The 18,698-nt window shown below is 43.1% G+C and overlaps 1 protein-coding gene across 1 annotated transcript in view; it reads right to left on the bottom strand.

Annotated features, from left to right (window-relative positions):
* Window positions 1-15,731, bottom strand: part of TCERG1 (transcription elongation regulator 1) — a 2,274,660-nt gene extending 2,258,929 nt beyond the window's left edge. Inside the window, exons 1-2 of the mRNA XM_044069876.1 lie at window positions 15,717-15,731; window positions 13,895-15,356 (exon numbers count right to left, since the gene is read on the bottom strand). Coding sequence (XP_043925811.1) covers window positions 13,895-15,356; window positions 15,717-15,731 — 1,477 coding nt within the window. The remainder of the gene's footprint in view (window positions 1-13,894; window positions 15,357-15,716) is intronic.
* Between the last annotated feature and the right edge of the window lie 2,967 nt (window positions 15,732-18,698).

The following is an 18,698-nucleotide window of genomic DNA, read 5'->3' on the forward strand; positions in this document are numbered from 1 at the left end:
AATGCTTGGTGAAGGTGTGTACTGAACTCCAGGTAGCTGCCTCCAGAGTGTCCTTTGTTGGGACTCCTCGGAGGAAGGCTGCTGAGGTTGCTGTAGCCCTGGTAGAGTGAGACCTAACACTAAGCAGGCACTGTTTTCCCGTGGTGTGAGTAGCAAAAGCAGATGCAATGTGCTATCCATTTGGAGATGGTCTGTTTTGAAACAGCCTTTCCTTCTGAGCCTGGTGCATAAGATACAAGGAGTTGGTCAGATTTTCTGAAGCCCTTTGTCTTGTCCAAACAGTAACGTAACTGTCTGTGAATGTCCAAAGAGTGAAGGAGTCTTTCTTCTTTATTCTGTGGGTTTGGATAAAAGGTGGGCAAGTGTATGGTCTGACTGAGAGCCACACTGGATACTACCTTTGGCATGAAGGAAGGGTTGGTGCGTAAAGATACTCTGTCCTGATGGAAAATGATGAAAGGTTCTACTGCCATAAGTGCCTGCAGTTCTGAGATTCTGCGTGCTGAGGTGATAGCCAGCAGCAGGGCTGTCTTCCATGGCAAGTATTGAAGCTCTGCTGAAAAGGCTGGTTCGACAGGAAGAAGTGTTAATTTTTCCAGAACAAAATTTAGATCCCAAGTTGGAGTTGGTGGTTTTCTAGTGGGTCTTGTATTTTTTGCCCCTCTGAGAAACTGCCTTAGCAAAGGATGAGAGAAAATGGGAGGAACCATATCATATTGAGCTGAAATGGCTGAGGCATGGATCTTTATGGATGAGAAAGAAAGACCTTTGTGTAGCATCTCGGTTAGATATTGGAGTATGTGCGGAAAATTTGGGATGCAAGGATTTCGGCTTCTGGCCTGGCTCCATACACAAAATCTTTTCCATTTGTCTGAGTAAGTTTTTCTGGTGCTGGGCCTCCTGGCCTCCAAAATGACATTCTGGACGTCCTTTGAGAGAAGTGTTGTTTGATAATTTAAGCTATTTTCCATGCAGCTAGATTTAAGGTCCTTAGTTGACTGTGAAGGATCTGAGAGTTTTGTTGGGTTAACAGCAGAGGGAATTGAGGTAAGATCCATGGAGGGCTGTGAGTCAAGTTTCTTAGTAGTGGGTACCAGTGTTGACGTGGCCAGTCCGGAGCAATGAGGATCATCTTTGGTCTCTCTGATCTAGCTTTCAGTAATACCTGGGTCAGTAGAGGCAGAGGTGGGAAGGCGTAGATTGACAATGCTGTCCAACTGAATGATAGGGCATCCACTTTCCAGGCCAGGGGATGTTAAGTCCTTGTGCAAAATTTTTGTAGCTGGCAATTGTTGGTTGAGGCAAACAGATCTATGTCTGGTGGTCCCCACCTTTGAGTTATCATTGCAAATACTTGTGGGTGTAGTCTCCACTCGTGAGGGTCTGTCAAATTTCTGCTTAAAATGTCTGCCAAAATGTTTTCTTTTCCTGGCAGGAATTGTGCTTGCAGATATACTTGGTAAGTTAATGCTGTGTTCCACAAGTCCATTGCCTGTCTGCATAGTGGGTAGGAGTGCATTCCTCCTTGTTTGTTTATGTACCACATAACTGTGGTGTTGTCCGTCCTTATTAGAAGTTGTCCTGGATGCAAGAGGTCCTTGAAGGCTGTTGGTGCATTTTTTACAGCTAGCATCTCCTTTTGATTGATGTGTAGTTGTCTTTGGTTTGCAGACCATTTGCCCTGTATGCATTGTCCTGCCATGTGTGCACCCCAGGCGTAGTCTGATGAATCTGTTGTCAAGGTTTGGTTTGCTGGAGGTGAGACAAAAGGAAGGCCCTTGTTTGCTTGGCATGCTTCAGCCCACCATAGAAACTCTTTTTGAAGGCAGGGAATGAGAGTTATACTTGGTTCGAGGCTGTGTCTGTGTTGGGACCATACACTTTTTAGGTACCATTGTAGTTTTCTCATATGCAGCCTTGCATATGCAATTAGTTGAATGCAGGATGCCATGTACCCCAATGCCTGCAGGAATTTCCTTGCAGTGAGCTGGGTAGAAGTTGCCATCTTTTTGAAGTACTGAGCCAGTTGTTTTTGCTTGTCTGGCGTGAGGTAAGCCATCTGGGCCTTTGTATTCAAGCTGGCACCCAGGAAAATTATTTCTTGTGAGGATATTGGTTTTGACTTCTTTTTGTTTCCTGTGCACCCTAGGCAACTTAGCAACTTTGTTACAAATGCCAGATGCTGTAGTAGGATGTCTTTGCTGTCCGCTTGGATCAGGCAGTCATCCAGATATGGATAAATTTTTATTCCTCGCTGTCTGCAGTATGCAATTACTGATGCCAGGCATTTCGTGAATACTCTGGGTGCAGTAGATAGGCCAAAGGGCAATGCAGAGAATTGATAATGCGTTGTGCCTGCCAAAAATCTGAGGTATCTTCTGCAATATTGTCTGATGGGGACATGCAGGTATGCCTCTTGGAGGTCCAATGTTACCAGCCAGGACTCCTTGCCCAGCATGGGAAGAAGCTGCTGTAGTGTGAGCATTTTGAATTTGGGAATGTCCAGGTACGTGTTTAGAATTGAAAGGTCTAAAAGGGGTCTCCAGGCTTTGTCCTTTCTTGGTGCTAGAAACAGTCTTGAGTAAAATCCTTGATCTTGCTCTTTTGCAGGTACCTTTTGAATTGCTTTCATGTTCATGAGAGCTGAAATTTACTTTTGTGCCTCTGCCCATTGGTTTGTTGGCAGATTTGGCATGCCTCTCATCCGTGGTAAAGTGTGAAAAAGAAATCTGTAGCCTCGGGTAATAATATCCAGAAACCATTTGTCCTTTGTTATGATGTGCCAATTTAGTGGTAAGAGAGCCAGTTTTCCTCCTAGAGGTGCTGCCTGGGCAATTTTGCTTGGCAGGCGAAGAGGAAAGTCATTTGAGTTTGTTTTCTGAAGGGTTGAGATCTGTCGTCTCCCCCTTTTTGAGTTGTTGTTTGCCATTATCTAGGCCTGAAGGTACCTTGTGCCTGGCCTCTGCCCCTAGGGCGTCTGTACCTGCCCTTTTGGGGTCTGTCTGAAGCAGGAAAGGACCAGTTTTTTGATGGCCACTTTCTGCTGAAGCGAGGAGGTTGTACCTGTAAAAAATCTTTAACTGTTTGCATTGATTTTGCCTTTTCTTCCATCTTCTTTAAAACTTCCTCTGCTTTGACACCAAATAATGCATCCTTTTGCAGTGGAGCATCCAGTAACTTTGCTTTGACATGTTCTGGTAAGGGCTGCTCTTTTAGCCAAGCATGTCTACGTATTACAGACCCTGTGACTGCTGCTCTACACGAGGTCTCCAAAGAATCAAAACCACACTGCAAGGTATGTTTTCCTACTTGTTCTGCTGCATGCAACAAATCTTGCATCCCTTTGAAATCTAGTTGATCTGTTTGAGGGATCATTTTCTGTTTTAACTGAGTAAGCAAGTACTGCTGGTATTTAATCATGTGGAATTGGCAGTTTAATGCCCGCATGGCCAAAGTGGCAGAGGTATACATTTTTTCCCCCATCTTTCTAATGCCCTAGAATCTCTTTCCGCAGGTAGTGGATTCTTAGCAGTAGAGACCTTAACCCCTTTGGGACCATGGGAAATGGTTTCTGGGTCTGCAGCAGGGCTTTTATATAAAAACTTGTGAGAGTCAGGGACTCAATAGTATCTGTCTGGTTTAGGTGGTGCTGGAGGCAAGGAATCTGGATTTAGACTGGATTCAGTGTAGACATCATCCAGAATGTCTAAAACAGGAGGAATGGCTAGGGGTCTATGCTGAGGTAGAAGAAGAAACTCACGGAGTCTTTTCTTGGAGTCAGAGTAATCTTGTCCTTCCCAGTGGAAATGCTCTCTCATGGTGTGCAGGGTTTCCTCAAAAGAGAAGTCTTCAGGGAGGGAAACGGAGGGAATAGACTCCTCAGCATCTGAGTCTTCATAGAGAGGGAAGGTGTAATTCCGGTTCCTCAGAGTCTGCTGAGGAAATGGATTCCTGGTCAGGAGGAGGTAAATATTCCTCCAGTCTAGGCCTTTTGTCAGGAGGGGGCTGGGAACCTCTGATAAGGGTAATCAGGTCCTCCGCCATTTTGAGCATCTGTTTTTTTAGGCATAGGGGCCTGTGTGGGAGTCTGTGGGCCCGGTTTCTTAACCTTTGCAAGCTTAGCGTATGACTTAACGGAGAGAGTAGTCAGTTTAAAGATGCATTCTGAAACCGAAGGCCTGTCCATAGTCTCCAGATTGCCGCCAGGGCTGGCGTCCGCGAGTTGAGGAGGAAACTGCTCCAGTGGCCCAGTAGATTCCGACTCAGAGGTACTCGTATTTTCTAAATCTGTGATAGTCAGGGGCTGCGTAGGCGCCTCACTGAATACTGAAGATCCAGCGGCAGGCCTAACCGAGACCTCGGTATCTGGTCTAGGTTGCCGGTCTTTGTCCTTGCATTTTTTAAACACAGCGGTTGTCGGAGGTTCCGACGACATAACGTAGTTGAATTTTCTGCCAAACTAATGTCGGGCGGTGCCCGACGCTTAATAGTGCATTTATTGAACCTAGCGCAAAACCGACAACCAAAAATGTCGTGGTCTGGGCCTAGGCAAGGAATACAATAAGAATGAAAATCCTTATGAGGTATTTGCTTCCCACAAGAAATACAATTATTAACTTTGTCTGACATCGGTCTGAGGCAAGAAAAGTTTCCCCAACGGGGTACTTAGCTTTATAGAAAACTTCGGCTGAAATTCTGTTCGAAAATCTCAGGAGCTGGCCGACTGGCACTTGCGAACCGCTTCTGCTTCGGGCACCGCGCAGCAAGAAAGACTGAAGAAAATGGCGTTGGCTGCCTCTTTTATACCCCTGCCGCACTGACGTCAGGGAAGAAGCAACGACAACCGACGCCGAACCAAGGCTTTGGAATTCAGGCCGACTGCGGGACCGCCTGACGGCAGGATAACCCAAGTGTGATGACTGCAACAGCATAGCACGATGAACATCTGGTTTGCACTCTGTTCAGCTGGACCATTACACTGAGGATACTCAGGACTACTAGTGACATGTACAAAGTCCCAGTCTTTTGCAAATTTCCAAAACTGGCTAGTAAACTGAGTACCATTGTCAGAAAGAAGTTTGTGGGGACTACCATGAACTGAGAAATGACATTTCAGCTTAGTAACAGCAGTGGATGTTTGTAGCAGTCACAAACCAATTCGAATAAGAGTCTACCAAAACTAAGTAGTGTTGATTGTTCCACTCAAAGATATTAGCTGCAACTGTTGACCATGGTAGTTCAGGAACTGGACTTAGCTGAAGTGGTTCTCTTTGCAAATGCGGTCTAGTACTACTGCATACTGAACAAGATGAAAGTACTTTATTCAATGTCTTTTGGTAATGAAGGCTAAAATACTAATTCTCTTGCTCTTAGTGGATGTGGAACCTAGGTGACCACGATGCAAAAATCTGGATACAGTCTTGTTAGAAAAATATGTATTAATGTGTGTGCTTAATGCTAATTAGAAACTAAAAGATTTAACACGTTTTTCATTCTATTTTATATATACTATTTTACATACAGTTTAGTTTTATATGAGACTAAAAGATGCTTTTGAAACTGCAGTGTGCTTTCTGAAACTTGCAAGATGCCCTCTGACCTAGTAACTGCTAGCACAGCAAAATTCATGTTTGCGCCTTTTGGAAATATACTTGAAAAACAGGTGATTATCTGCTAGGTCAGGAAGCAATGAATCAACAATGCTATATTCTATAATGTTATGATTTTGAACAATTAGCTCTGTTCGTGGTATGAGAACGTGCACAACTGCAGAAGGAAGAGATAAAGACAGACAAAGAACTGTTGGAGAAATGAACTGCAATCTATGCTTGCTTTGTGCTCAAATTAGCCGTAGTACCTTGAATGGTAACATTGCATATATCTAACCGGTGGTAGCCAAGGCCACGTTGTTTTTCTTAGGAAGTTTCTCACAAAAACTGATGGTACAAGCAGAAAAGCATGAAAACAACTGCTATGTAATGATGATGTTAAAACGTGTGATTTACTACGTCAGCTTGGTAGGCAATGTCTTATTAGAAAATGTTGGTATTTCCTGATTCAAGACAAACTCTGTATTAGCACGTTTTTGTTTCCTTGCTGCAAGATTTAAGATTAAAGTGCCTTAACCTGAACTTACCGTGTACTGATCATTTTTAAAGTATATTTTTCCTTTGACAGATTGGTCCTTCGGACCGGAAATATCTCTCGCTCTAGAGTTGTTTTCCAGTATTCAAGTGATATCAATGAATATGTCTGTCTGTCATTAAAAAAACATTGGAGTATTTTACAGGAAGTACCAGGATTGATGGACAAGATTGGTAATGTTCCTTCCTTTTCTTTTAGGAATAATTGTTTAAAACAACATCTCTACCATAAAACAAATGACAGGCAGACATATTCATTGATATCACTTGAATACTGGAAAACAACTCTAAAATCATTTGTAGTAGGGACGGATTCAGAAGTGTGTGCCATATCACTCAGGTATGGTTTACACCTATCACCTCTCCGTGTCCAGGCTTCATCTATATTGTCAATAATCTCTTAGAGTAGCCCCTAACTAAAAACTCTTGGACAGCATCAAGCGCCATATGTGCTTCTTCGTCATTGTTATGTAGCTTAAGCACCCTATAAAACTTGTCCCTTCAGTACACTTCTCGGTATGGTCTTGGGTGCATACTCTGTGTAGTAGGGCATTCTTTCTAGCTGGTTTTCTAAAAATACTGCTCTGCAACAAATTCAACTCTGATTTCTTAACAGTCACATCTAAAAAATTAAGTTCAGTGGTGGAAAACTGATAAGTAAACTTCTCAGTCGTACTGTGCATATAGCCAACAAACCTTTGTAAATCATAATTATCACCTTTCCAAAACAAAAAAATACAGTCAACAAAACGGACATACCACAGGATGTTACCAAGGAACTCATTGCTGTCCGATAAAGGAAATCATTGCTCCCATGATACCAAAGCAAAATTGGTGTAGCTATAGGCACATGCAGTGCCCATAGCCACGCCAGTCTTTTGAAGATAAAACTGATTTTCAAAAACATTGTTCTCCAATCTAAGCTCTTATCAAACTACAAACAAGTAAAATCTTATCATCAAAGCATCTATTCAAAGTTAAAAATTCTCTTACTTTGTCTATGCCCCACACATTTGGAATAGATGTAGAGAGACACTCAATATCCATGGACACAAACATATAATCACTATCAATTGTTGTTATTCTATTCTGCAATCTTTCAAGAAAAGTCTTAGTGTCTTTGAGAATCGTATGACAGTCTTCAAGCAATTGACGTAACTGGCCTTCCGCATATATAGATAGTAGTTCGGTGCACCAACCTGCACCGGACACTATAGGTCTCATTGGTGGTACCTTATCATCCTTGTGCATCTTAGGTAGGCCATACATCTTCGGGATTAAAGGGGTCTTAGTGTTAAAAAATCTAAATAAATGCTTATCAATCAGACGGGTCATCAACAGATCAAATATCAAAAAAGACACTCTTTCAATAATTCCACTAACGGCAGTCTTGGAAATACACGGATATGTATTAGAGTCCTGTAGTAAAATGTTCATCTGCTTCAAATATACTTTATCTACTAGAACAATGCCCCCTCCCTTATCAGCTTGTTTAATTTCCACTGAATACATACATTCAAGCTCATTCAATGCCCTATTCTCACCCAAAGTCATATTGTTGAAACTAGTTCCTTGTGCAAATAAATGTCTAAACTCAGTTTCACAGATGTTAATAAAAGTTTGTATGGCAGGATGCAAATGCGGTATACAAGTACTAGGTCTTTTGCATTTAGTCAACTCATCATTATTAATACCATTGTTAGATGCAAACAAATCTTTCAGCGATAAGTTTCTGCCTAACAATCTCAAATCCGTAAGCATAGCATGATTTGCCCTCCTGGCAGGAATAAAGGCGAGGCCTTTATTCAATAATTCAAACTGTTCTTCAGTGAGCGTAACAGAGGATATGTTAAAAATCAAACCTGAATCTAAATTTGCCTCCGTTTGGTGTATTGGGAGTTTCGTTCTACACTCCAGTGTCTCTGAGCCTTCCCTTGTCTGGTTAGACTCCTCGAACGGGTGTTGACAGGCAACGGTTGTTTCAACGCAAAACCTGTCGTTTTGTTGTGTTCTAAAAACACCATCATTGTCGTTAGTGGCATTCCGTCATCGGTCTTGTGAAGCCGTTCCTGGCTCCGTCGGTTTACAATCATTAAAAATTGTTTGAAAAAATGTTGCTAGCACAAGCTAGCTCCTGGCAAACGGTGGCTACGTCTTCTACGCACGTAGCTAATACTTCCCCGCTGTACTGTTTGTGCCTGGGGAGTCAACCTATTGCTAGGATTGTTGAACCCGTTATCCAAACAGTCATTATTTGGGTGGGCATTCTCACTGGCCACAGACCTAATCTGTTCCCTCGGCCAGGAAAATACATAATTTCTCTCAAAATTCTTTTTGTGTGTCTGTAAATTTTTAAGTTTAGTCATCTGTAATCTTTTTTCATAAGAGGTTATATTTTCCCGTAGTTGATCCATTTTATCATTCATAACATCCATTGAAAAAGTCGTCGAGATTCTATGTTCTGAAGCGATATTTTTCAATTCGTACTCCACTGGGAGAAAAAAAATCAACAAGTAGCTGTATATATTGAAAATTAAACTGCAGGTTTAGTTCCTGCCACTTCCTAAGCAAGTCCGGATACGTTTCCCCATAATTGGGCATATTAAGGATCCTGAGACCTCGTGGAATGACTATGTTCAAGAGATGCTTGTAGATGTAGACGTTGCCATTGCAATCTCTTGTATTTGTACATTTTATTCTCAAGTTCTCGGTACTGCTTCAGAAACTCTGGTAGCTGGTTATCTATACTATCAGTATCAGCATCACATATAGAGTTTATATCCAATGGTGAATTCTCCTGCACATTCAGGATATGGAGGAAACGGTCATTCAAGCCATGTGGCAATTCTTCTTGGACAGATGGATCTATGTAGAACGCTGCTAGCGTGTCCCTTACACCGAACAAAAGTACAACGTAGAAAATATAACAAAAACGGCTTCAGGGTACAGAAAGGTGCAAAAGAGGAGTGATCAAAAAAGAAAGTAAACTGCACCAACTTCCACGAACCAGCAACGTTTATTGCATAAACGCACAGAAAAAAAGTGAGTGCTTTTGTGACTATTAATATCGCTTCATCAGACAAATAGCACAGTTTAAATATCATGTGAAGCTAATTAACTAATATTTCGCCACTCAAAGTTAATCAGACACAAACATTTAAAAGTATATGCACAAATATATAAATAGCTACTATAACTAACAGTAATTAAGAGCATAACAAACAACTCCCATCACTAAAAACAATATAAATAAATACACAATTTAAAATTGGTAAGCATTAGAGAAAACATTGTGTGTGTGGGGGGTATGTGTGTGTGGGTATATACATATATATATATATATATATATATATATATATATATATATATATAAATAAAAATACATCTCCTAATGCTTAATGCGACGAGCTTTAAAAAAGGTTTCAGAGACGTCATCCCATTCAATCCTGGAGGTCGCTCAGCATTAAGTAAAAGAATCCATTCCTGCTCTACACCTTCAGTCTGATTTTCAATGTCTCCTCCTCGTATGTTAGGGTGTATAACTTGGATGACTAGGAATTTAAATGTGTGTGTATAATCTGTCTCACATGATTTGCTAATGCACTGCTCTCTTTATTATAGTAGTACAAATAAACCAGCTACAAGAGTTTTTGAAGGAGTACCGAGAACTTGAGAATAAAATGTACAAACACAAGAAATGGCAATGGCAACGTCTACATCTACAAGCATCTCTTGAACATAAAGTCATCCCACGAGGTCTCAGGATCCTTAATATGCCCAAGTTATGGGGAAACTTATCCGGACTTGCTTAAGAGGTGGCAGGAACTAAACCTACAGTTTAGTTTTCAATATATACAGCTACTTGTTGATTTTTTTCTCCCAATGCATTCCTTGGATGTGCAAAGACAACTTAGATTCTACCTCGACAGGACTAAACCTCAAAGAAAATCTGAACTGCTGGTAGCATTTGCTGCAGGGGCAGAAGGGAAGGCTATTTCAAAACAAACCATTTCTAAACGGATAAGCCATTGCATTCATTTCCGCTATAAGCACCATGGAAAACCTATCCCCCAGGGGATCAGACCTCACTCCACCAGGGCTGCATCTACTTTCTACAGCCTCTCTCAGAGGCGTTCCTACCAGGGACATCCTAGAAGCTGCTACCTGGAGTTCTGTACATACTTTCACCAAGCATTATCATTTGCCAATTTTCTCTAAATCCAGAGCTGGCTTTGCCACTGCAGTCTTGCATGGCCTTATAGTTGGCCCTAATGCTATCTAAATTCCTCCTCCCAACCATAGCTTTGGGAATCTACCCAAATGTAATGGCTGCAACAGTGAAACACGAAGAACACAGTACAGTTGTGTACACTTACCATAAATGCAGATGTTAGAGTGTATTCACTGTTGCAGTCCTGGTTACCCTCCCTCCTGCCCCCTAACTTCTTTTGGCTAAACCTCTACTTTCCTTTACTATGCTTAAAAGCCTTTTTTGTGTATTTGCTTTTTTGTTGGAGATATACCTTTGTGTTTTTATGTTTAATTGCTCTCCATTCTGGGGGCACCTGACATCTGGGGCAAGAAAAACTGATGTAATGGCGCCAGCTGCATGTTTTATACCCCTGACGACCTGACGTCATGGAAGAAGGGACAGCAACTGACGCAGGACCCAAGACTTTGTTAATCAGGGCAACATGCAAGCAGATTACCCAAATGTAACGACTGCAACAGTGAAACACGAAGAACATCTATTCAAGGACAGGATTTTAGAGTATATGAGAGATAATAATAATGAGAGTAGTGCATTAGCCAATTCCTAGTCATCCAAGTTATACACCCTAACATACGAGGAGGAAACACAGAGTCAGACTGAAGGTGTAAAGCAGGAATGGATTATTTTACTTACTGCAGAGAGACCTCCAGTATTGAATGGGATGACTTCTCTGAAACTTTTTTTAAAGGTACGTCGCCTCAAGCATTAGGAGATTATATATATATATATATATATATATATATATATATATATATATATATATATAAACACAATTTTTTTCTCTAATACTTAGCAGCTTTAATTTGTGTACTTATTTATATTGTTTTTAGTGATAGGAGTTATTTGTTTAAGTTATGCTCTTAATTATTGTTAGCTATTTATATATTTGTGCATATACTTTTAAATGTTTAAGTGTCTGATTAACTGAGTGGCGAAATATTAATTAGCTTCACATGATATTTAAACTGTTTTTTACTGCATGCTATTTGTCTGAAAAAAACGATATTGATAGTTGCGAAAGCGCTCACATTTTTTCTGTGTGTTTATGCAATAAACGTTGTTGGCTCGTGGAAGTTTGGTGCAGTTTACTTTCTTTTTTGATTACTCCTCTTCTGCACCTTTCTGTACCCTGAAGCCATTTTTGTTACATTTTCTACTTTATAAAACTAGCCTGTCCTTTTGGGTGCAGGAGGCTGGGAATCAGTGCTTTTGGATACTGAAAGAAAAGCGTCCTGAAAAGCTGGCAACACAGGTGGAATAGTGCAGAAGGTGAAGGAGAATCTATTTGTAAGAGGTCATAGTAACTCATTTGTACTTCTGAAACCTGAGAGCTTTCTCACTTGAAAAAAAAAAAATCTCATCTTTGAAACAGTCTCACCAAAGGAAATATCGTCCTCCGGCAAGTCCCAATGACTAGAGTCTATTTCAGGGGAAGCATAACCTGGGGGAGTCAGTGTGGAATACGCCAGAAACTCATCTGAAGATGAATCCTCATCTTCAGAGGCCTCTTGCTCCACAACAGCAGTCCTAGCTAAAGGAGATGGAAGTGATATAGGAATAGGTGCCAAGTAGAAGGTGGCATTCAGGATTCCCCGAGAAAAGACTTGCCAATCTGGGGAAGGATCCTGAGCAGGAGAACAATGGTTTTGTTTTTACTTCTTCTGTGGAAGACCTGTCCTAGGCTGGGAAGGTTGGGCTGACATAGGTCTAGGCTCAGGCACCGATGTCGGCAAATCCTCTACCATTAAAGCAGGAGAGGTACTGCAAATTATGTCTGAAGGAGCGAGCCGTGGTTCCCCCTTACCGGCCGTAACAGATGTCTGCAATGCCTCTGCAGACATGCTTATGGAACCCTCCCTAACAGCTTCTAAAATAGTACCAGTTGAGGGAAGAGGACCAGACACTCCGGGTCTTCACTAGCCTCAAGAGGGATTGTCCAGGATCAGAGGCACAGCTGAAGATTCAGGCCTTACATTTTTCACCTTCTTCAGAGGCTCACCCGACAGACCCAAGGCACCTTCCTTAGAATGTGCTAACTGCTTAATCTCTGGTTCTCTGGGTAAAAGTTAAGGGCTTACAGACTTGTGAAGCATCTTAGGAACAAACAGCTGACAGATGGGTGAAGGCCCTGTAGTCATGGGCAGACCACAGGCAGAAAAGACACTGATCGTAACTGTCTATGTGGAATCGGTCTTCCACAGTAGCACTTGCCCTTCTTGGCTGACATTAACCTAAGACAAATATGCAATAGCAAAAGCACAAATAAAAATTTCCCCCAACTGGGCACTTATCTGAAAGTAAAGAAGCTTCAGAGATCAAACGAATGGTAGAAGCTGGTGTTCGGACTAGTGGCAGACAAGTTCTGAGGAAAGTATGTGCAGACGTCAACTTTATGGCCTACGTAGGCTGTATCCTGTGTGCAACATCACACATACCTTGCAATAGGCTCAAGTCTTTGGTATACTGGCCAGACGTTCAGGTCGCCTAGGTGGGGAATCTCTCATGTTACGAATACTGCAACATGAAATAGGAGGACATATAACATGAGAGGCAGTAAGACATGTCAAATCCTTCTAGGTAGGCATTTCAGACAAACCTATGACAAAATTATAAGAATTTATGATACTTTGCAGAAATGCTTAGTACCTACTGAGATATTCTTTACATTCCCTTGTTTGATTCACACCCCCCTTGCATACATTGTCCACTGTAGGTCACTCTCTCTGAGACTGGGCATTCAGTTTTTTTAACGTTTGCCTAATAAATATACAAGGACATTTTCTGATCAAATACTATGATGCACCTCACTGTTATGACAGAGCAACTTTTATTCGTACTCCCTTTAGACGGAAAAAAAAAAGCAAGAACAGCAGAGTTCCAATCTCCAACTCAAATGCGCTTATATGCTGCACCACAGCTCTAAGACACAAAAGTAAAGTGACTAATTTGCTGATGTCTGTTTTACTATGATGGTTGAGAGATTCTGGAAAAACAAATACACAGATTATAACTCTTGTGAAAGAAATTTGGCTTACTAGCAAGTACAAAAAGTCTACTAGGATATTTTGAGGGAGAAAACAGAGCACAAAACCATTAAGCAACCTCCTCAGAACCATTAAATATAGTGGCTGAAGCAAATAAGGTCCCCAGCTCTACAATTCAACACCTTTACAAATATTATGGACTTCTGCCCAGATATCCTTCCAGTACACAAAGACTCCTAGAAGAAAATGAGGCAGCTATTCGACAATCTTTGGGGAAGATCTAAAAATTCGCCAGTCACAAATGATCACTGCATTATCCCGACAAAGAAACATAAAATGGTTTCCTCAAAGTAAGGGAAAATAACACCAATAACTTCTTAACATGTACAAATGAAATCAGAAATAAAGCATCATATATTCAGAAATATACAAATATTTTATAGCAACTAAAAAGGTTTAAGTCAAAGTCAACAAAGATTTCTTGTTCTACTTACGGGTACTGGCACGTGAGACTGCAGTGGAATTACTAGTTGGAGGAGTTGCTGCAGATGATGCTGAAGACTGAGTAGAGGATGGTGATGGTGATGGCGATGCTGAGACTGTCGTTGTCCCACTAGCTGCGGGCATACTGGAACCTACAGAAGATGCTGTTTGGGCGGCCTGTGCTAAATGTGGAGCCTTAGCAGCCTGAGCCACTTTTGCTGCCTGGGCAGCTTGAGCAGCTTGAGGCACTTGAGCAGCTTGAGTTGGCTGTGCAGTCTGGGCAGACTGGGCAGCCTGTGCTGCCTGAGCAGCTTGTGCAGTCTGGGTCACCTGAGTCACCTGGGCAGCTTGAGCAGCTTGCGCCGCCTGGGCAGCTTGAGCAGCTTGCGCTGCCTGGACAGCTTGAGCAGCTTGCGCCGCCTGGGCAGCTTGAGCAGCTTGCGCCTGAGCCGCCTGGGCAGCTTGTGCCACCTGGGCAGCTTGAGCAGCTTGTGCCGCCTGGGCAGCCTGAGCCGCCTGCGCCACCTGAGCCACCTGGGCAGCCTGCGCTGCCTGGGCAACTTGAGCAGCTTGCGCCACCTGGGCAGCTTGAGCAGTCTGCCCCACTTGAGATGGCTGAGCTGTTTGGACCGTCTGCGTTATGTGAGAAGCTGGAGACAAGTGAGAAGCATGAGGCACATGAGAAGCTTGTGAAACTTGAGTTGCTGGAGACAAGTGAGGAGCCTGTGACATGTGGGAAGCCTGAGAGACATGAGGCATGTGGGATGCCTGAGACACATGTGACTGCTGTTGTGGTCCGTGGGCTTGCTGCTGTGGTGGTGGTGGTCCATGGGCTTGCTGCTGTGGTGGTGGTGGTCCGTGGGCTTGCTGCTGTGGTGGTGGTGGTCCGTGGGCTTGCTGCTGTGGTGGTGGTGGTCCATGGGCTTGCTGCTGTGGTGGTGGTGGTCCATGGGCTTGCTGCTGGGGAGGTGGTGGTCCATGGGCTTGCTGCTGCTTTTGTGGTCCAAACGATTGATGATGTGGACCATGAGACTGCTGCTGCTGCTGCTGCTGCTGCTGTTGCTGCTGCTGCTGCTGCTGGGGACCATATATTTGTTGCTGTGGCGGCCCATGGGGCTGTTGCTGTGGCGGCCCATGTGGCTGCTGTTGCTGTGGGGGGCCAAGAGACTGTTGCGGGGGACCAAGAGACTGCTGCTGTGCATGAGAAGGAAGTGGTGGACCAATACTTGGTGGTGGGCCAAGGGATGGCTGGGGCCCATGAGGCACAGGAGACCCTTGAGTTCCTTGAGATGCATGGGCTGTCTGAGCCACATGAGCAGCTTGGGCTGCCTGAGCTACCTGTGCAGCATGAGCAGGATGCACTGCTTGTGCTTGAGCCGATAACACTGGTGCAAGTTCAGTCTGCTGAATAATCTTCACTCCTTCTGGTTTGGTCCAGGAAGATTCCCGTGTTCTTAAGTTATAAAAATACACCTAAATAAAAAGGGATATAATTAGTTTTTCAAAAACACAACTTTTGTATTTGTTAAAGTTCTAAATAATAGAAATATTGTTTAAATAAATATTCTTCCAGCTACATGTTCAACATGTTCCCAAATGCCATGTGTATGTCATCATCTGTAACCTTTATATCTGTTAATCTCAACTGCTCTGAAAACTTGTTTACTTATGTCCTTCTCTTACAAGTGCAGTCTTTCACACTTTTTTTCTGGTCTGTAGCTATAAAGCTTGCACAAAAGATCCAGTAAGATCAGGATTCTACCCCTGGAAAACTAATTTAAACAAATATATAAAAGAAAAATTGCTACACTACAAAACTTTGTCCTGCTCTACAATATCAGCATCCATACAAATATCAGACTTAGAAAATATTAGACAAAAGGAATGCAGCTCAATAACACTGTTCTTTTTAGCAGCAAATGAAATTAAAGAAACTAATACAGCAGTTCTTGCCTTTCTAAAAAATTTTGACAAGAATTTGCCACAATTGTAAATATTCAAATGGAATAGATTAACTGTGTAAACTCTTACCATAACCAGAGATGTCCTTTTCCATGTTGCAGTATTCTCACTAGTGGGGGGATCCTCTGCCTTAGGCGACCCGAACTTCCGGCTCCTATGCCAAAGCTTAAGCCTGGTTGCTGTCAGGTGCGTGGGATGTCACACAGGCCATAAACCATGGGCTATAAATGTGAAATCTGTATGCACAGACCTCAGAACTGACTGCCCAATCGGACAACAGTCTAAGGAAAAGGAAAGGATGCCATCCAGAAAGGGAAAAGGTCCTCTAGGGGGGAAGGAGGGGGAGAATGAATACTGCAACATGGAAGAGAAGGACATCTATGGTCAAGGTAAGATTTTACAGAACTAATCTACATCCTTCTATTCACATGTTGCAGTATTCTCACTAGTGGTAGAGTACCACAGCTCGAGCAGGAGAAAGGAAGGAGGAAGAGGTAGCAGTCTACAGGAAACCATGGAGGATGGCTCTAGGAAATCCTGCCGTGGCTCTGCAGAGGGGCATGGTGAAGTTATATACAGAAGACCATGTGGCTGCCTTGTGCCCAGGAATTTGAGAAAGGCCCCTGAAGAGAGGCCACTGCTCTAGCAGAGTGTGCTTTAACAGTGGGACAACTTTCTTCCATAGGAGGAGTGACAGAAGGTAATAATTCTGCATGTCAAGGAGGAAATTGTCTGTTTGGATACAGCTTTCCCCAGGGCCTTGGGATGAAAACATACAAAGAGCTGATTGGACTTTCAAATGTCTTTAGTCTTGGCCAGGTAAAACCTCAAGTTGTCTGAACATCCAAGGGAATGGAGCACTCTCGCACTGTCATTCTGTGACAGAGGGAAAAACGTGGGTAAATGGATAGATTGGTCAAGGGACAGTTCATTGACCACTTTGGGCATGAAGGAAGGATTTGTACGCAGAGTTACCCTACCCTTGTGGAAGACAGTATTAGGGTGGAGTGGCCACGAGTGCTTGCAGCTCAGAGACTCTCCTAGATGAAGTAAGGGCTACTAAACAAAACAGTCTTCCAGGTGCACATCTTTAAAGTGGCAGAGGCTGCCACTTCAAAGGTGTGATAGTGGTAACTTTCTCCAGTATGAAGTTCAGGTCCCATGGAGGAGGGTTAGGTTTCCTTGGTGGTCGAAATGGAGAACCCTTTTAAGGAAAAGTATGACCTCCAATCTGGATAATAGGGGTAAGAGCCATAGGTAAGCAGGCGGAAATGGCTGACAAAAGGACTATCACTAAGGAGCATGAAAGTTCTGATTTTAGGAGCTCATACCTGTAGGCTAGGACTAGAGGAACATCCACTTGGAAGGGGTCTAGTTGCCTATGAAGACACCAACTGGGGAACCTTTTCCATTTTGATAAATAGGATCTCCTAGTAGTGGGTTTCCTGGCCTCCTGCAAGACAGATGGCACATCCGCAGAATAGAGGTGTATGAAAGGGACCAGACGTTTATCACCCACAAGGTCAGGCTGAGGGTTTTCAGATGAGGATGAATAAGAGATCCAGTCTGTTATGTGAGCAGATCCACCTTGTGAGGCAATTTGTGGTGATTGCCTTTGGCAAGAGATAGAAGGGAGAACCAGTGCTGCCTTGACCAGCAAGATTTTCAGTTTGCCTTTCTGAGTTTTCAGCAGGACTTTCCAAATGAGCGGGAAGGGGGGGATAAAGGAACAGCCCCTTCCAAGAAACTGAAAAGGCATCCACTTTCCACATTAGTGGGGATGGGAGGTTGGAACAGAAGAGCTGTAATTGTCTGCTCTGAGAAGAGGCAAACAGATCTGTTGGGTGCCCCATCGGTGGGCAATCTCCAAGAAAACACCTCTGTGTAACATCCATTCGTGACGTTGAAAGAATGATCTGCTGAGGGTATCTGCCTGATGGTTGTCCTGAGATGGGATGTAGACCACCTGCAGTGTGACATTGCACTGGGTGGCCAAATCCCATGCCTGTATTGCTAGCCTGCAGAGTAAGCATGATCTGGTCCTCCCCTGCTTATTTACATACCACATCACAGACGTGTCGTCTGTGAAGACTCTAGGGGACCTGGTTGAATAACAGGTAGGGAAAGTCTTTAGAGACAGGAGAGCAGTCATTTCCATCACGTTGATATGTTTTCTCCAGAGAGAGGGTTCCCATTGAGCCTGTACCTTGAGACAGTTTATAGTTGCCCCCCCCCCCATCCCAAACCTGAGACATGTGTGTGCAGGAAATTACAGTTGTGTACACTTACCATAAATGTAGATGTTCGAGTGTATTCACTGTTGCAGTCATTTCATTTGGGTAATCCTGCTGGCAGGTTGCCCTCAGCCGGCCTGAATTCCAAAGTCCTGGGTCCTGCGTTGGCTGCTGTCGCTCCTTCCCTGACGTCAGGTTGTCAGGGGTATAAAAGCAGCAGCCGACGCCATTTTCTTTAGTTTTTCTTGCCCCAGATGTCAGGTGCCCCCCAAAAGGGTAGCCAAAATTTATATATGTATAATTACATGTACCAATATCAAATTTACCTTAATCTACAAGCAAATACACCACATAGGTTGTATAAATCAGAGAAGGAAAGATAAGTTCCATCAGAAGAGAAGGGGGATGGTGGGTGGGTAACCTGGACTGCAACAGTGAATACACTCGAACATCTACATTTATGGTAAGTGTACACAACTGTACTATGTTCTTCATGTTTCACTGTTGCAGTCATTACATTTGGGTAGAGTCCCAAAGCTAAGGTTGGGAGGCTGGAGCTAAACAGCATTAGGAACGGCTATGAGGACCTGCAGAACTGCAGTGGCAAAGCCTGCCCTGG

The sequence above is a fragment of the Protopterus annectens genome, chromosome 4.part0 (assembly GCF_019279795.1).
Source record: "Protopterus annectens isolate FY-2018-M chromosome 4.part0, PAN1.0, whole genome shotgun sequence".
NCBI classification, from domain to species: domain Eukaryota; kingdom Metazoa; phylum Chordata; order Ceratodontiformes; family Protopteridae; genus Protopterus; species Protopterus annectens.